The sequence below is a fragment of the Rhopalosiphum padi genome, chromosome 2 (genome assembly GCF_020882245.1).
Source record: "Rhopalosiphum padi isolate XX-2018 chromosome 2, ASM2088224v1, whole genome shotgun sequence".
NCBI lineage: Eukaryota > Metazoa > Arthropoda > Insecta > Hemiptera > Aphididae > Rhopalosiphum > Rhopalosiphum padi.
Window position 1 is genome coordinate 28286117 of NC_083598.1, and position 17950 is coordinate 28304066.

Sequence of the window (17950 nt, forward strand, 5' to 3'; positions counted from 1 at the left end):
AAGGTTCTATTTTTTTTATAAACACAATATTTTCTGTTGCTTTTTACAGGCTTAAAATCTGTTTTCAAGTCTGTTTTCGGCATTCTTATAAACTGTATTCCTTAACTTATAATTTACATAATTAGATTTCTCATAGAAATTTAGTTACCTTGACGATATTTTGATTAGTGGAAATATTATATTATATAGTAAAATATAGACGTAAATTATGTCAACGACTTGAATAATTGAATATTACTAAGGCTGGGATTTTGATTTGATGTCAATTTTTTTCTTGATGTTCTAACACGTAGGTTCAAAAATAAAATATGTGTTTCAGGTGATACTGATTATTTTAATGTAGTTTTTATTTTGCATTTTTAACAAATTAAACTTTAAATGATGATTATAACAGCAAGTTATAGAATAAATAAATTAAAATCATTTTTAACGCATTTTTTTTAAAAATTTTAATGAATTTTTGAATTTTTTTAAGAGCATTTCTTATTATAATTTAGAGCATTAAAATCCCAGCCTTAATTATTATATACGTGCATGTCAACCTCGGCAACTCCACCCTTACGGAAAATTGTTTTTACAATTATTTAGTATACAAAAAAAAAATTAGTGCAACTCATTTAAAAATATGCATGCATTTGTTTTAAGGGTAAATGATAGATTTCCAAGTATAGGATCATCAATACGTGTCTGTCTTCCAAGTTCCAACCCCAATCGTATCTTTTCACCTTAAATCACATTTTTTTTGTTATTTACACAACGCAAATACTTAGCGCGTAATTGGCACACATTTGCACGACCTCTCCTGAAATCCTATATTACTTCTTCACCTATAAAATAAAAATATACATTGGACAGATGGGGTATTAATAAAATAATACTAATTATTCTATCTGTTATCTGTTTTCTTTTTTTTTTCTCTCTTAAAAACCTAATCTATAAGAAATAATTTAATGTATTGTATTGTTCATAATAAGTATGTAATCACCTAAAATCAAATTGTAAATTTACATATTATATATTATATAAAATAGTTAACTTTATACCTTCGACACAAGCTATGCTTACGGAAGGTATATAATTTTTTATTCAATAAAAAATAAAAAATATTCAATATTATTTAAAAAAAAATAAATTGCGAAAGATTATATTAGAAATATACATGTAAATCCTTTATCCTTAAAAAAATTATAAAATCCCGAGTCTATATAGGACGTAATGGTATATCTGACCTGAACTGTCTTCAAATTGTGAAATGTGTTCTTGCTAAAAAAATCGTATAGTAAAACACTCATTCTTCGTTGGAGACATAAATGTTTCTAAATTTACTCTAATATTAAAGCTAACATCACAAAATGTTTTCTGCTGAACGCAAATTTGTTACGATGTATGTTAATAAGACAGAGACAACACATGGTGTCCTCTTATAAACTAAGAAAGTAAAGTAAATTAAGAGGACTCCATGTGTTGTCTCTGTCTTATTAACATACATCGTAACAAATTTGCGTTCAGCAGAAAATATTTTGTGATGTTAGCTTTAATATTAGAGTAAATTTACCTATTATAAAATGTAAAGGTAAGAATATTATCTAAAAAATTACATATGATTTTATTGATATTATCATTTTAAAGTGAGTTATGAACATTTTAAAGTTATATCTTACATAGCTCACTTTAAAATTATAATATCAATAAAATCATATGTAATTTTTTAGATAATGTTCTTAGCTTTTAATTGGATAATAGGTAAATTTACTCTAATATTAAAACTAACATCACAAAATGTGTTTTGCTGAACGCAAATTTGTTATGATGTACGTTAATAAGACAGAGACAGCACATGCGGGTATGGCGTCCTATCAAAACAGGAAAAGACTAATATTAGCTTACGAGTATACATTGACATTTTACAGAATTAACATTTTTTTTTTTAGAAAACTTTCACATAATACTAACCTCATTCAAATAATTGACGTCGAATGCTACTTTGCGTGCAATGTATTATTATGAAATGTATATTTAGTTATGTATGTTATTTCTAAGTATATTATTTTTATTATTCGTTGATTTATAAATTTATTTTTTATACATGAAATTACAATTTTATAGCAATTAAGACATACGTTTTTGAAAAAGTAAATATTTTTTTATTTGTTTGTGTATAACACTACATTATACTATTTGTTAAAAAATATATTAACCTATCTATATAATATACCTACCTACATATAATGTTCCTTTGATTATTATTCTTAATTATAGTAATATTATAGTACATAGTGAAAACTCCAAAAACATTTTCCTTGGGCGTCGTAATTATATTTTATTCTCAGAGGTAGACGTATGAACTTATATGATATGCCGGATTTTTGTTAGCAGTTTTGTCTAACTGTTTAACGCGTGTACAACAAAACTATGCAAATAATTTCGTTTCGAATACGCTACAATAATGACTATATAGGTATAGTAGTTTTGAGTGAGCGCGTAAGATAATCCGCAAACTCTTCGCTTATAATATAATATATAGGTATATATAGGTTAATAAACTTACTTTATATCTATATCATAGACGTTTTTTTGTGCAAACTAGTTTTTATTATATATTATTCTGGTTGCTGTGTATTCACATACTTACACGTCGTTAGATAATGTTTTATTCGAGAACAATTTCATTATAATTTTTATACCATTCGTTTTGCAAGACTATCATTATCAGAATAATTATCATATTTGATACTATATTGAATTTATTATGTTCATCAACTATTATTGCAGTCGATTTTTGCGGAAAAAGTTTAAGCCTTGGGTGACCCATCAAAGTCAATCAGTACTTTTTTCTAGAATATTTATCAAATTTCAAAATTTTTTATAGAATATAATTGCGTTCTGATAATGACAATATAACTAGATTTATACAATATTGAATTTACAAATCATTTTGACTGTATTTGAATTGAACACCTAAACAGAATTTTGAAATTTGATTTTTTGTCATCATAAAATTTGCATCTTAATATTATTCACAAAGTTCATCATTTTTCTATGATGTTGAAATTAACTTTTAATAATAATAAATAAATTTATGTATAAACTATATGGTTAATGTCATTACTTGTATAACCTAACCTAAAAATTCATGTGTATTTAAGATGAATACAATTTACGGGGCTGTCGAGAATTCAGTCGATAGTGCTTATGACATGAGCACATTTTTTTACACTTTATGTAATAACTAAACTAAAAGACAAATTATTAAATGCATATTGTATAATAAATGCAAATAGCTATATGTTATAGTTTAGCATAATAGTCTCGATGCAATATTTTAAAATATTATATGTAAATTTTGAGAGCAGGCCTTTAGAGCAGGGATGGCAAACCAGTCGATCGCGAGATAAATTTGAGTCGATCGCGACACCTTTTCCCATTTTCATAAAATTTTGAATTTTTTTCAGAAAATAATTAAAATATTTTTTATTTTTATGAATTTGTATATTTTTGTATATCCCAGAAATATAAAAAATATATTTAGAAAAAAGCAATAAATAACTATGAAAAACGAGATTATACACAGATATCGAATAAAAGAACTGTAACACACATTGACAACCTTTTTTTTTTGGTCGATCGCGACAACCTAGAAAATTTCGGAGATCGATCGCAAGTCTATTAAAGTTGGCCATCCCTGCTTTAGAGTATAGGTAGGTACATGTAAAGTAAATATAATTAAATAAATATTAGAATTTAAATCCAAGTATATATTATATAGTATACATACAATGCTTGCTTTATATTTAAAAAACTTTTAGAATAAAGTATTTAAAATACGGGATAAAATAAACTGGTTTGATACTTGATTAAAGTTTATGGCGTCTAAAGACACTTGGCCTGTGAATCAATACGTTTTTGCCGTTACAGTAGGTATATGTTGAATCTAAATTTATTGTAACCATACAATGAAATTGTCGACGTAAATTAAATATTCCTGTCGGGGGTAATGTTCTTTTACAGAATTTAATTTTATAATAGAATCTTGGAAATGTATGATATATTAAAGTATTTGAAACTATTTTAAAAACTTGAGTGTATTTGTATTTAAAAATACATTTATAAAGTATCTGTATAGAACTACAGTTTTAGTTTTCTCCAATGCGTTGATGTGTAGGTAAGGTATATTTAATATATAAATATATACTTAATATTATCATATAAATTAAATTATATTAAGTTAATAGGTATATAATATTCAGAATAATGATATTTTTATTGTGACCTTATGGGATGCATATAATAAGTTTGTACTCATTTTATTTTTTAATATCTATGTAAATAAATGTCCATGTGTATTGTCATTTTCATGAGCCAATAGGCGATCTGTTTTGGTATTAATAACAATACATCCCATACTTTTATGTACCCATGCTCTCTTTGTATGGTTATTATGCATCCCATGTTATAACATAAAATTACTGAGAAACAAAGGTTTGCACACAACAAAATGCTATTATGTTACCTTGACAGTTTCACGAGTCGTTTGTGCACATTCTCATCTTACATATTTTGCTAACTTGGGTATGACCTTTTCCTTTGTGTAAACGATTACCTAAACTCTAAAGCACAGACTCTAATATACACATAGATATATGTTTATAGAGTACCTACCACCTATCTACTTATCAACTATATATTATTATCTATGATGTAGGTAGTAGGTACACAACGAAATTACATTTTTAAAGTTTCTACAGCCAACATTATATTATTATAATAAGTTCTAAATTAGAATTATAAAGGATAGTTGTACAAAATAAATATATACAATCATTTCAGATACCTATATGTTGCATAATACAATACCTTTGTCCATTTGTTTCTTAATTACATAAGTATTTGTTTAAATCTACTTACTTTATATATACATGGGATGTTTGAATGTTTCACAAATCACTACAATACAAGTTGTGCTCCGTTGAGTGATGTTTTCCATTTTGTGAAGCATATTATGTCGATCTGGCTAATATTATCAAACAATTTATAATTTTTAAACGTAGGTTCGACGTGTGTAGACAATTGAACAATTAAATTGTAAATATTATATTAATTAATAAGTTAATAATAGTAGGTACTCGTCACAACAAATATGGTTTTATAAATTATATAATTTTATGTAATTTATAGTGACTGTATAATAATTATACACATTTGGTAGAAAGACAAATTAATATTAATATCGATTTTATTGATTATATAGTAGTCAAACACATTTATGATTAATCTGCGTGGAAAAAACCACAACTAACTATGTATAATGTTTACATAAAATTTATAAATTTAAAATATAATTAACTAATAAAATTTAAAAATTAAAACAACGTGGTTGATAGAAACATTCATAATAATCGTTTACATCGTCCAGGAATATAATAATTTTTATGTTTAAAACTAACTACAATTATGCTTAGCTCATGGCCAAAACAGTTTAATAATTAATATACTCTATATGAATAGAAATTATTAAAATTATAGACTTAATTATACAACAAAAAGAAGGAGGAAGACATTTACAATATTTTATGGTAGGAATCGTCTACTGATCTAATTCATAAGATGAAAAAAAATATAATTAAAAAAAAAATTATCTTTACGTATAAGACGTATAAATTCTTAATACGTTTCTAACTACAAATTACAATAATGTATAAATACATTTTTATACATTGTATATATTCACTAATAAACATATAATTGTATTTAGTGTTTATAGGGTGATAAATTAAATCACATTTACAACACGCAAACCTTTGAATAAAAATATAGAAGTATTCTTACACATATTATGAAAATTGAGTAATCGACTGTATGCTATATTATATTTATGTTATTTAATAACGCACAGACACAAATATTTCTTTTATTTTATACTACATGACCGAAATGGTAATTAATACAACAATAATATCGTTATTAATGATTACCATGAATATTTTTTGATTTTAATTAACCATGGATAGTGAAGGTATAGTTAAATAGTTATGGTAACTATTATTTTCTTGTCAAATACACATAGGTACCTATATATAGATGCATATTATTATTTAAACTGTAAACTATTAAAATATTATTTAGTATATTACTAACTTTAAGGGAATGTTTTAGTAGATAGGTAGTAAGTAATATTGTTTGCTCTATTGCTTCTATTAAACGGTGTTGGCTATGTTTTATATGCATCGATTTCATTTTACAAGTTATATATTGTATATATATATAAAAAAAAAAAAAAATCCATCGTACTTTTTTTAATAGGTACAGTCGATAATTACGAAATATAGCACATTATTAAATATAGATTATATTAATATTATTATTAATTAATTTTACTACTAGATAATATGAGTTCATCACACACCATACAGTAAAGAAACCAAGTCGGTAAATAATACTAAGTATAATAATATGGTTTATAATGGTATTTGGCTTATCACTAATTATTTTCTTTTTAAAAAAAAAACGCCAATATAATATCATAGCATTACACGAAAACTCTCTACGTACCGTTAATTGTACAGCCTAACGAATGTTACATTATAATAATAGTACTTATAATATTACGACGCATTTATTTTGTCTGACTTATTTTTTACGTAAACTTAATTTAATAGGACAAGACGATAATATTATTACAACAATAGTACGCGAAACGTACAGTCTATGTCTTAACAACGAGAACAAAACCGACCAACTTTGTCGTAGGTATACATTATTATCAAATAAGCTGCGGCATAGTTAATTTAATGTGTGTTATCGGAGTAATAACCATAAATGGGTTGCTAAAAAGTAGGTAAAAGTCGACACGAATCTAACACTAGTCGTTTAACTTAATATGTACACATTATAACCTACAGGTATACACGAATATTATAGACCATCGGTGTATATAATATTATTATATAATGATCGTAATAAAATGAAGTAAGTACAAGTACATATAGTACTACCGTATAGATAAATATATACATTTGTGTTGTGCATATATAATATGTAATAATAACCTTCATTAAACGGAAAAAAAAATCCACCTACAAATGATCGATATCGTACGAAAAACAATATAATATTTAAATTACGATGAGTATTTATTATAATATATTTTTTACGCTTTGTCTTAGGTGCGTTTTTCTCTTTTTTTTTTTTCAGTGACTCGTGACTCTACCAATAATTATAGCGATAATAATAAAAATAATCACGAAAATATGAATATAACATTAACATAATATTATTATTATGTTTATGCGAAGACGTACGACAATAAAACACATTATGCGCGTTTGCTTATATACGTATTATAGGAGTGTTGTTAAATTACACTCGTGCGGATAACGGGTATTTAGTGCGTCTGCATATTAAACAATATTACATAATATATACGCGGGTAAGTACTATATAAACAACGTGAATGATAATATTATTATTCTGTTAAAATATAATATTATATTATATTGTCCCCTAACGTTTTTCTCGCGTATGTGTCGCGCGTGTGTGTGTGTGTTTAAGAATCAAAAACGGCTAACATCTAACCTTTTTTTTTTTTATGTATACATTTTTAATAAACATATTATTATTTTTTTTATGTTTAGTACATATTTTTTTGGTAAACAGCAGCAGCAGCAGAAGTAGAGAGAATAGATAGATAGATAGAGAGAGAGAGAGAGTGAGAGCGTGTGTAAAAACGAGTATACTTCGGTTACCACGGTTTATGTCCGGTTGGTTATCAGTTTATCATTTATCCGACCGACATTCTGAGAACGCCCTTGTAGCACACACGCGTGTTGAAATACTCTGATGTTGCTCCTCGTGATATCGGGTACGATGCGCTCAGGGTTGCCGGTCGTCCGCGACCACCGACGGTTGTGACGGCGACACCGCTGGCAACGGAGGTGGCGACGTCGCCGTCGTGGCCGTCGTATTTTCGGCGGCGGCCACCGGTTGCACGGCGGGCAGCAACAGACACGACTGCTTACATCCCAATATGCGCAGCTTGTTGTCCCGACTGAGACGCGGACTCTGCGCGTGGTGCACGGCGGCCGCGCACTGTCCGTCGCGCAACGGCCGGTGACGATGCAGATGTTGGCCGCGGCCACCGTCGACGCCCGTGCCGCCCGCAACACCGGCGCCGGTGTCGTCGCCGTCAACGCCGCTGTACTGCTGTAGCATGTCCGTGAACGTCTTGTTCTTGGGCGGGACCGTCCGCCGCAGCGTGGGCGTGCGTATCCTGTCCAGGCTGTCGTCGGGCACGAAACTGGCGTCGTCCAACCACGAGCCGGACAGCTGCTGCTGTTGGCTCTGCTCGAACTCGCCCGAGTAGATGACGTTCACCGTTCCGCCGCCGGACGTATCGTCATCGGCCAGCGACGACGCTCCGAAGTCGCATCCGTTGGCGCCGCACTCGTCCGTCATCCGGCGGTGGCGGTGCTGGTGTTCCGGCCAGAACGACGGGTGCCGGAACTTGCGGGTCCACGGCCACTGGACCGGGTGTTTGCGCACGTACTTGTACAGCGTCAACAACAAGAACCCGAGCACGACGACAAAGCACAGCGGGCCCACCGTCGCGTATATGAAGAAGTCGATGTCCGCGTGCCGGTCACTCACCACGGCCGTCGCCTCCTCCATCGATTGTGGCTTTTGCGATTTCAGTGACATGAATTTCTCCACCTGCAGGAAGCGAAAAAAGAAAACAATCATCGTCATTGTCATCGTAACATATTATGAGAATAGACATTAATCATCATTATTATGAATGTGATTATAATATATTATGTACGGTAATTGTGCTCTTTTTAATATGTCAAGCACACGCCTATAGACAGATTAAGTATATTATGTCACATACAACCACTAAGCCATATTTATAATTGCATTTGGTCAACAATTGCTTAGTAAATATAAAGCACGAGAAGACATCTATAATTAAAAGTTAATGTCAGTGATTTGCCTTTAAAAAAAGGCGACAATATATTATCAATCATGTCGTACTATATATTTGTGATTTGTGATATTAGATTTCTCTCATTAGTCTACAAACACATGTGGTTTTGAAAAAAAAATAGATAATACATACGATTTAATTTTTGTTTTGACCAAGTTATAACGTTTAGTATAAGCTATAAGGGCTTATTTAAAATTCAAGTTCGAGTAGGAATTTTTATTTATTTTTCCAACAGTATCTAAACTGTTAAGTTGATATTTGGAAAAATCATAATAATGTATATTATTTAAGTGTATTCACCTAAAAGCAAAACTTAATCGGCTTAACACTTTTACACCGTCGCCATATACTTAGAATTTATAATACATAATAGCTGTTGTTCTTTGTATAATGTACCATATTATATGACGTGTACTACATCTAAGTATAAACCGTAAATAGGTATTGTTGTATTATAGGATTTGTGAGATTTTTAAATCATTATGTATTTATTTTCAATGGTCTTCTTTTTCTTATTCGTTTTTGTTTAAATAATAAAAACATTACAAAACAGTTAATATTTTTTTGTTTAAAAATATAAAATTTTTATATTAATTCCGTACATGTTTATAAGATTTAACTTTGAATAGTAAATAAAGTTTAAGAACCATATTTCTAGTTCACTATTGTAAGTATATTAATTGTATGGAGTATAAACCTATAGAAGTAGGGGATAATAGATAACATTATAATCGCTGTACACAAGCATTTTCAAAGATTAAAGTTTCAGGATTAAAAAAAGAATATTTGAATTTAAAAAATCTTTCTAACGTAATTATACTGGTAATATTATAGTAATACCTATTGTTCTCAGAAATATTTAAAATAATTTTAAACATTCTATAAATGTAGGTAAATATTACATTTATTTACTATGACGTAAAGCTACAATGCACTACTAACGAAGTACGATTTGTAATTTGTATTAATATTATTATTTGATATTTTGATACACGTCCATTCAAATTAGAAGACCAATTAATCAACTATTATATGATATCGATAATAATATTATAATTCATCTGAATATTTAAAAAATTTAAACGTATTATAATATTTAATTTGAAACAATAATTACATTATAAGGTTTTAAATTAATTTATATTTTTAATCTCTATCCGCTTTATTTTTTAATATCCGGTAGGGTTCCATTTTGTATAAGAACTTCTGTTTTGCAAATTTAATTATTTACAACATTATAATTTGTTAGTAAGTAGATATAAGAACTTTTACAAATTAATCTCATATCTTTTTCAGAAAATGCAATTTGCACGATTCTATTTATTCAGACGAATATTCCACGAACGAAAATCGTGTATTTTGTGTATGAAATTGTGAATAACATGAATATCCAGCGATTAGGATATTCATATTAACACGAAAATATTTTTTAATATAAAATTATTTCGGTCGACTGAAAGTAGTTTGTCGTTTAAGAGTTTTATATTAATAAAAATTATTTTTACCTTCGGCTTACATTACATAAATATTAGAATATTAGATTGAATAACATTATATTTGTTCAAAATACCTATGCTATATTTACGAAATCATATTTTAACGACGTATTGAAATTTGCAACTTTAAGAGTTTAAACGATACAAATGTTTTACAATATAACTCTGTAAATTACTGAAACCCTACAGATTGAATACATTATGCATTTTTTATTCGAGTTTAATAGGCTAAAATGTAATGTATTTTGAGTATACGATATAAATATAATAAATATCTAAGTAATTAAAAATATCTCTCTTAGGTCCATAGAAATTTCAAAAATTAGAATTTGAATAAATTCATCACTGAAAGAAAAAATGGGAATGAGAATGCTGAACGAATCTTTCTTTGTATTTTTTATTAATATTGTAGTTGGTGTGGGGAAAACAAAAATTAACGATAATAGAATAAATGATTTTTCCGTGAAGTTTTTGTCGTCCCGTTGCAGCAGTTCTTATTCGATTTCCATCAAGCACACGCTCGGCACGCATTAGCAGCGGCACGATGGCGGTCTTTATATCAATTTGCCGTCTGTCTCTCTCCGTTTCTCATTCACTCTCTCTTTCTCTAACTCACTATGGTCCTCTTGTTTTTGTCAGCAACATCAGTGCCAGTGACATGAAGTATGATCCCGGTATGGCGGGCGCCAGTGACACGACGAAATAATGCGTTTCCACATTAAGGGTGGAGATGGACCGTTTTGTAAAGTAGGTCGCCCGCGTCGGTTGATTTCAAATAACTCTGCGAGAGCATTAATTTGTCGTGCGAGGGACGGACGTGTATATTTTATATATATATATACACACACACACATGGTTAATATATATATATATATATATATATTATATATAAGTAGAGCACTCGACAAATTCTAGTCTCTTTTAACCATCGTACGAATACTCGTATACGTATACAGTATACCTATGTCACAGAACGACTGTTGTAATACGTCCATACAATATTAATAGTCCATTTTTGGATGAAATAGGAATATTTGATTTTTTTTTGTCTGTGTGTCAGTGAAACCAATAGGTTTGACACTTAATTAATCCCTAAAAAACAGAAATCAAAATACTTCATTTTATATAAAATAAATTAAGCATATTTTCGTTGATCATATTATTAACACTGTTAGAAAAAATTTCTTAATTTTTTTTAGAAAAGCAGTTTTAGTTTCGTGTAACTTTTTAAAAACTATACTACTTGAAGGCATGAAAAATTATGAGTCTATTTTATTGTTATTATAAGTCTTCTAAAAAAGAGCAAGTTTTTTTTTATAATGTTGGTGCAAATAATTTTGCAGTCTGATGCATAATATTAAGTATAATTGTTTGAATGTAGAAATGTTGTTCTATTTCTAATTTTATTATCGAGTTATCATTTATCAGTCATTTTTGATATAAATCAAACCAGTACTAGGGAAATCATTCAGTATGAAATACGGCTGGTTGGCGACGGCGAATGAATAGGAAGGTGTAAAATCGAGAAGAGATGATAGTAAAATTGGGGTACGGGCCGTCGTCTAACGGTCACTGTGTAATAAAAACTAACCCCCTTTGGTTTTGTCATCTTAATAATAATAATAATAATAATAATATTAAATATATTCATAATCGTGGTTGAGTTTTGATAAATTATTATAGTTGTACTTGATAATGTTTTATTATAATCTAAATAACCAAGAATTAAAAAAAACAATTTAGGAAGAGCGCATTTTCTCGTTCCCTTTGGTCCGACACTGAACGTTTTATAATATATATACGTATAATATAGCTTATCGTAGTCGTTACGCAATAATTAAAATACATATAAATTATTTATACGTATATATTATATATTACCACCTATACATGTATAAATAATACGGTCCCAGTTGAAGGGAACATTTATTTAATAGTCAAGATTTTATTTTTTTTAATTAGAAATGCGACAAACGAATTACGGAGAGTGTATTTTTGTTTCTGAACACTCGACCAGCGAAATATTATGGACCTATTATAGAGCGCACTGATAAAATATGAAAATATTTAAATACACTGCTACGGATAAAATATTATAAAATATAGTAGACTGTGTGCAGTAGTGTGTACTCGAAAAGAAAATTCTGCGAACAATATTAATATCAGTGTATAATATGCTTGGGACGCTTTTATGTTTTTTTTAGTATAGAACTATAATGCGCATTTTAATTTTACGCTGTCTACTCCATAAAACCTTTGTGGGTTAATTATTATTTATACGTTTATGTATAATATATATATAGACTTGTTGACTGCTTTTAATTTCACTCCATTTTTTTATTTTTAATAGAGAACGATGATGATAACGCGATGGTAAATAACGTATTTGCATATGGCACATGCGTGTATAATATATTAATTTTGTACACAGTTTAATAATTTTAGGTATGTCGTATTTGTTTGAATATCGTAATTAAACACTAAAAACATTTAATACGTATACGGTCAGTTTTGTTGTTGTTATATAAGGTCTGTAGTTTAAATGAAATATTACGATTTTAAATTTGGTTATAATTATAACAATGTGATATTTTTCTTCTCATAAAAATGAAATACGAATTTAAACTACTTAATTAGGTATCAACATTAATCTACAAGATGTTTGAAATTCTAAAATAATGATATCTAACGTGTGTCGTAGAATGACAATATTTTTGTTTAGAATTGTAGTTTTTTTTATTATGATTAAAAATAACTATGTCAGACAGGGCGATGCCGTAAACGAACAGTATTGATCAGAAAGTCTACAGCGAGTCGTTTAACCAAACGTACACATAACTTATATATTATTAACCGCGTTTTCGAGTCGGCGGCAGACTTTAATTCGGTAAAATAATTAGTTAGCGGTGAAGCGTATTGCTCGATGATTATAGGTACACCGGTACACATGTAAAAAATAAAATCAATACAGTCTCACGATACCGTAGAAATAGTTTTATAATTTCAATCAGTTTTATTTATAATTCGAATGTAATCGTATAACTTGTGCAGGTCACTACTGCGTAAGCGCAATCTAATGTAGTGTTTATAATATTTCAACGTATTATTTAATATATATATTTATGTTATATACAGGGTGTCCTGTATAGAAAAGTTAACAAATATATTTTTTTATTTAATGATTTTCAAAAAACTGCGAGTTATTTAATACAATAGTGGTATCATTGTATCAAACATGTAGCCCGCGTGCAATATTTTTTTTAAACTACAAAAAATATTAAATCTGGAGATAAATGAAATAAAAATGTTGAAACCTCAATATTTTCAGAAAAATGAACTATACAAAATGGCTATCTTCAATTTTTTTGAAAACAATTAAATAAAAATTATATTTTTTAACTTTTTTACCAAAAAAATAAAAATATGAAATATTTGTAATTCTTGTCCCCGTGAATCTTATTAAAAAACCAGAATTATCATATCTCCATTATTTCAGGAGATATCGCAATGGGTAAATCCTCAGGGGACACCCTGTATTACTACACAGCGAGTACTTACTCAACATTTCAATTAAAAAACAATTTTAGCAGTGTGCACGCGATTTACTTAAACCTTATATAAATATTGTGAGACGTTAATGGCACTCGGCTGCAGCAATAGTCGACGATGTAAATAATTTTATGCGATCGCTGTTAACTTTTTTAATTGCGACAGCAAAATTATTATTATTATTATTATTATATAATAAAATTGAATTCAAACGTGTAGTAGTATTTCAAGTGAAGCTGCAGATAATAAAAATAATAATGAATATGAATACCTCCCAGCTATAGAGTAAGTCACACAATAAACACAATCAATTCATGTTGGGCACATTTGGTGTAGTCACACGGGAAATTTGTCTAATGGGCGTAGGTACCTTACCATAAAACCAATCATTATGCTGGTAAATTATTGTCGCGTTGACTCGTATAGGCACATTTCACAAACCATACTAATGATAAGCAATAGCAGTTCCTATTTTGTCTTTTGATTGATATGATTTATAAAACTACACACACTATTAGTGGTAATAACAAAGACGGGGTGTACATATTTACTGGCCTTTGTGTACCTAACCTATCGGTGAAAAATAGTGTATATATAATAATATATAATAATTATTTTTAATATATTAGAAATCAATGACAACAAAATAAATCAAGACAAATAATTAATAACTTTTTCAAACTGTAATTGCTCGTAATTCTATATAAGTCCCAAATACTACTTCGCTTACATTAAAACGTCTGTATTATATTTAATGGAAAGCACTTTAGATATTTTTTTTAATTTCATAGGCGTTTCGGTATGAGCATAAAATTTTATTCTGAATGAATAATATATTACTGACCACTGTTGCGAAAAGTATTTTTAGTACAGAGCTAGCATTAACGATCTTTGTAATCATTTATGAATACTTGTATTATTCATAGTAACGCAACGGCCGACATAAAAATAACACAATAAATTATTTTACTTTGAATTTTATTATGACAAAATCGTATTCAGTTGAATCGAACGTGTTCACTATATTTATCGTAAATATAATTTTCTGCCTATATAGAACAATCATGGTCGATCGACATTCTACATCAACTGGATAATTTTATCGAAATTAAACAATTCTACTATATAGAACATATTTTAATATTTTAAATATTTAACTATTTGCTAAACCTACCTAAAATTTAGTATTTTTTCTTTTAGTTGGTGGAAGAAGACGATAGCAAATCAAATATACTATTTAATTTCATTAAAAACAACTATTTTTTATCGCTATATTTTTTTTAACTGTTTAACTTTATTTTAGTGACAATATGCATTTTTTTTCTTTAAAAAAATAAAATTTTGAACGAGTAGCTTATGAGGTGTAAGTATTAGTCCGAAATTTGATAGATGTATCAAAGAACTCCAATAAATATTCTGCTTTGGGATAAGGAATTAAAAATATATGTTCTCATCATTCAAAAGAATTGAAATTTATAACAATCAAAATTTTGTATTTTATTTCCAAACATTTTGATCTATTATTATAACTTAAAATTACGCAAAAGAACTATTTTTAAAAACATTGGTGTTTTTTTAAATAATGACTGTCTTACGTTACACGGATCACACCGTATAATATTCGTAATTTTACGATGCAGTGTTCAATAATACTTAATGAACATTCTAAAAATGTTTCACTTTATAATAAATAGACTGTACACGAATTGCATACATAAAAAGAAAACTATAGTCGCCACTACTAATTACGTCCGCTGTTTACTGTTTTCGCACAACACGTCCTAGTTGTATCCTCAGCAGCTTGTCTGTGTTGTTTCGAAACTGTGTTTACAAGAATTACTATTACATTCATTTTCGTTCGGTGATACGAGTAGACTAGTAAAAATTTGTGACTTATCGATTATCGATATCCTATCTGTTAGTACAATTTATTGATAGAAATTAATTTAGCTCATGTTGACATATCAGTTTTATTAACATTACGATGTTCACGCGGCAATCATTTTTTAAACGTACACTACCTAAGTACCTACGTAATATTTTTAAATTTCTACTTTGTGACATAATGAAAAGATCATGAAATAATTAATACATAATATTTTTAACCCCACCGTTTGTAAAAATGATGGTCCCCAGTTTCTAAAAGTATGGAAAAGGAAAATCACAGATGCAACTCGGATGTGTCGTTGAGCAATCACGGACGCGGCTCTGACAAAATATTACCATTTTTGGACGTGATTCAAAGGCGCCGAATAACTTGTATAATTAGCATTATTTATTACTGTTCTACTAACCCGATATTCTTCTCCGGACAGTTCCATCAACGTGGCGTTGGTTTCGACCAGGTTGTGCAGCGGGTCATCATCCTCGACCACCCGATCGGATATGGCCGCGGCGGTCTTGTCGGAGGCCGACGGTGACCAGGACGAGAACGAGGAAGACGCGACGGCGGCCACGGCGGCTACGGACGCTGCCGACGAGGCCCGTTCGGAGACAGGCACCACGCTGACGTTGACCATGAGACGCGGAGGGACGACCAACACGCGGTTGATCTTGACCTCGTCGTATTCCAGCGACAGCCTGGCCGCGAGGTTCAGCTTGAGATATTTGGCGAAATCGGTGCGTCGCATCTGTGCTACGGTCGAGTTGCCGGACAACAGTAACACGAACCACCGGCTGGGCGTGTTCTGATCGGCGGCCAATACAGACGACGACGACGACGAGTCGCTTCCATTGCTTTCGGCTTCGGCATCACCCGTGGGTCCCTGAGACCGCATGGCGTCTTCCAGAACGCGTTCCTGTTCCTCACTCGCTTCGTCCCATCGCTCGAACAGGCTTTTGTTGCCAGCCACGACGGCTACCGTCACCGCTTTGGACGAGGGCGCCGCGCCGGGTCCCACTTCCGCATCGCCGTTGGTCACCGGTCCCCTTTCCTTCTCTCCCATGCCATTCTTGACCATATATTTGGTGGACACTGTAAAGTATCCCTTGTTAGCGGCCGCGGCAGGCGTGGCCGGATCGTCTTTGTGGTTGAACCAGCTCTTTAGCATGTTGGCCACAAGGTTTTTGTTGTTCAGGTCCCGACCGTAATCGCCACCGCCGACCGACTCTCCGGACGACTGCGACGACGACGGTTGGTCCGTGCTGGTCTGAACGACGTCCGCCCACGATTCCAGTGGTCTGATAGTGGTGGCCGGTTCCGGTTTGGTGGCCATCACCGACGCGTTGCGTCCGTCCGCCGGCAAAGTAGCCACTGCAGCCGTCTGCACGTTCCAAACGGTTTCGGCGGCCGCAGCCGCGGTCGTGGACGTGACAGACGCCTCCGCCGGTGAGGTGCTGGTGCTGCCGTTGGTAACGTCAGTCAAGTTGCCGCTCAAGAACGCCCCTTGTAGCGTGCTGGGCGTCGGTTCTTTTAACGGGTTTGTCGCTTCATTTCTCGACGGTAATGTCACTTTATCCTCGACCGCCACTCCGATGGCCACAGCGTTCACTGTAAACAGAAAACGAGCCTTTGATTATGAAATATGCTATCACAATCACGGCCTCGCAGTCCTATATTACGTATATAACATACTATTATACCAACGTGCTTACGTTAATCATAAATGTAAAAAAATGCATTTCAGTGGCAGATCTAAAATGTATTAAATAGGGAGGGGACAAACTGCTAATATAAAATACATACAAATTATAATATTGTACTATTTTCATACATCAAATTTTTTTTAGTAATTCATATTACGTCGTATTGATATAAGATTACTAAAATAAATCAAAGACCACAAAAAAAAAGTCCAAGTAAAGGCGAACCATACGAAGTCCATCCGATATAACTTGGTTCAAGTGATTCAGAACTCCAAACTATATTTGTAAAGTGATTTTTTTTTAGAACAATCAATAAAAAATGTAAAATGAATTTTTTTTA

General features: G+C 30.8%; 1 protein-coding gene across 2 annotated transcripts in view; it reads right to left on the minus strand.

Annotated features, from left to right (window-relative positions):
• Positions 1-5215: 5215 nt before the first annotated feature.
• Positions 5216-17950, minus strand: part of LOC132920231 (uncharacterized) — a 36549-nt gene continuing 23814 nt past the window's right edge. For both annotated transcript variants that reach the window (XM_060982458.1, XM_060982459.1), the window contains exons 3-4: positions 16320-17515; positions 5216-8706 (exon numbers count right to left, since the gene is read on the minus strand). In XM_060982458.1, the coding sequence (XP_060838441.1) occupies positions 7870-8706; positions 16320-17515 (2033 nt within the window). In that variant the 3' untranslated portion in view covers positions 5216-7869. The remainder of the gene's footprint in view (positions 8707-16319; positions 17516-17950) is intronic.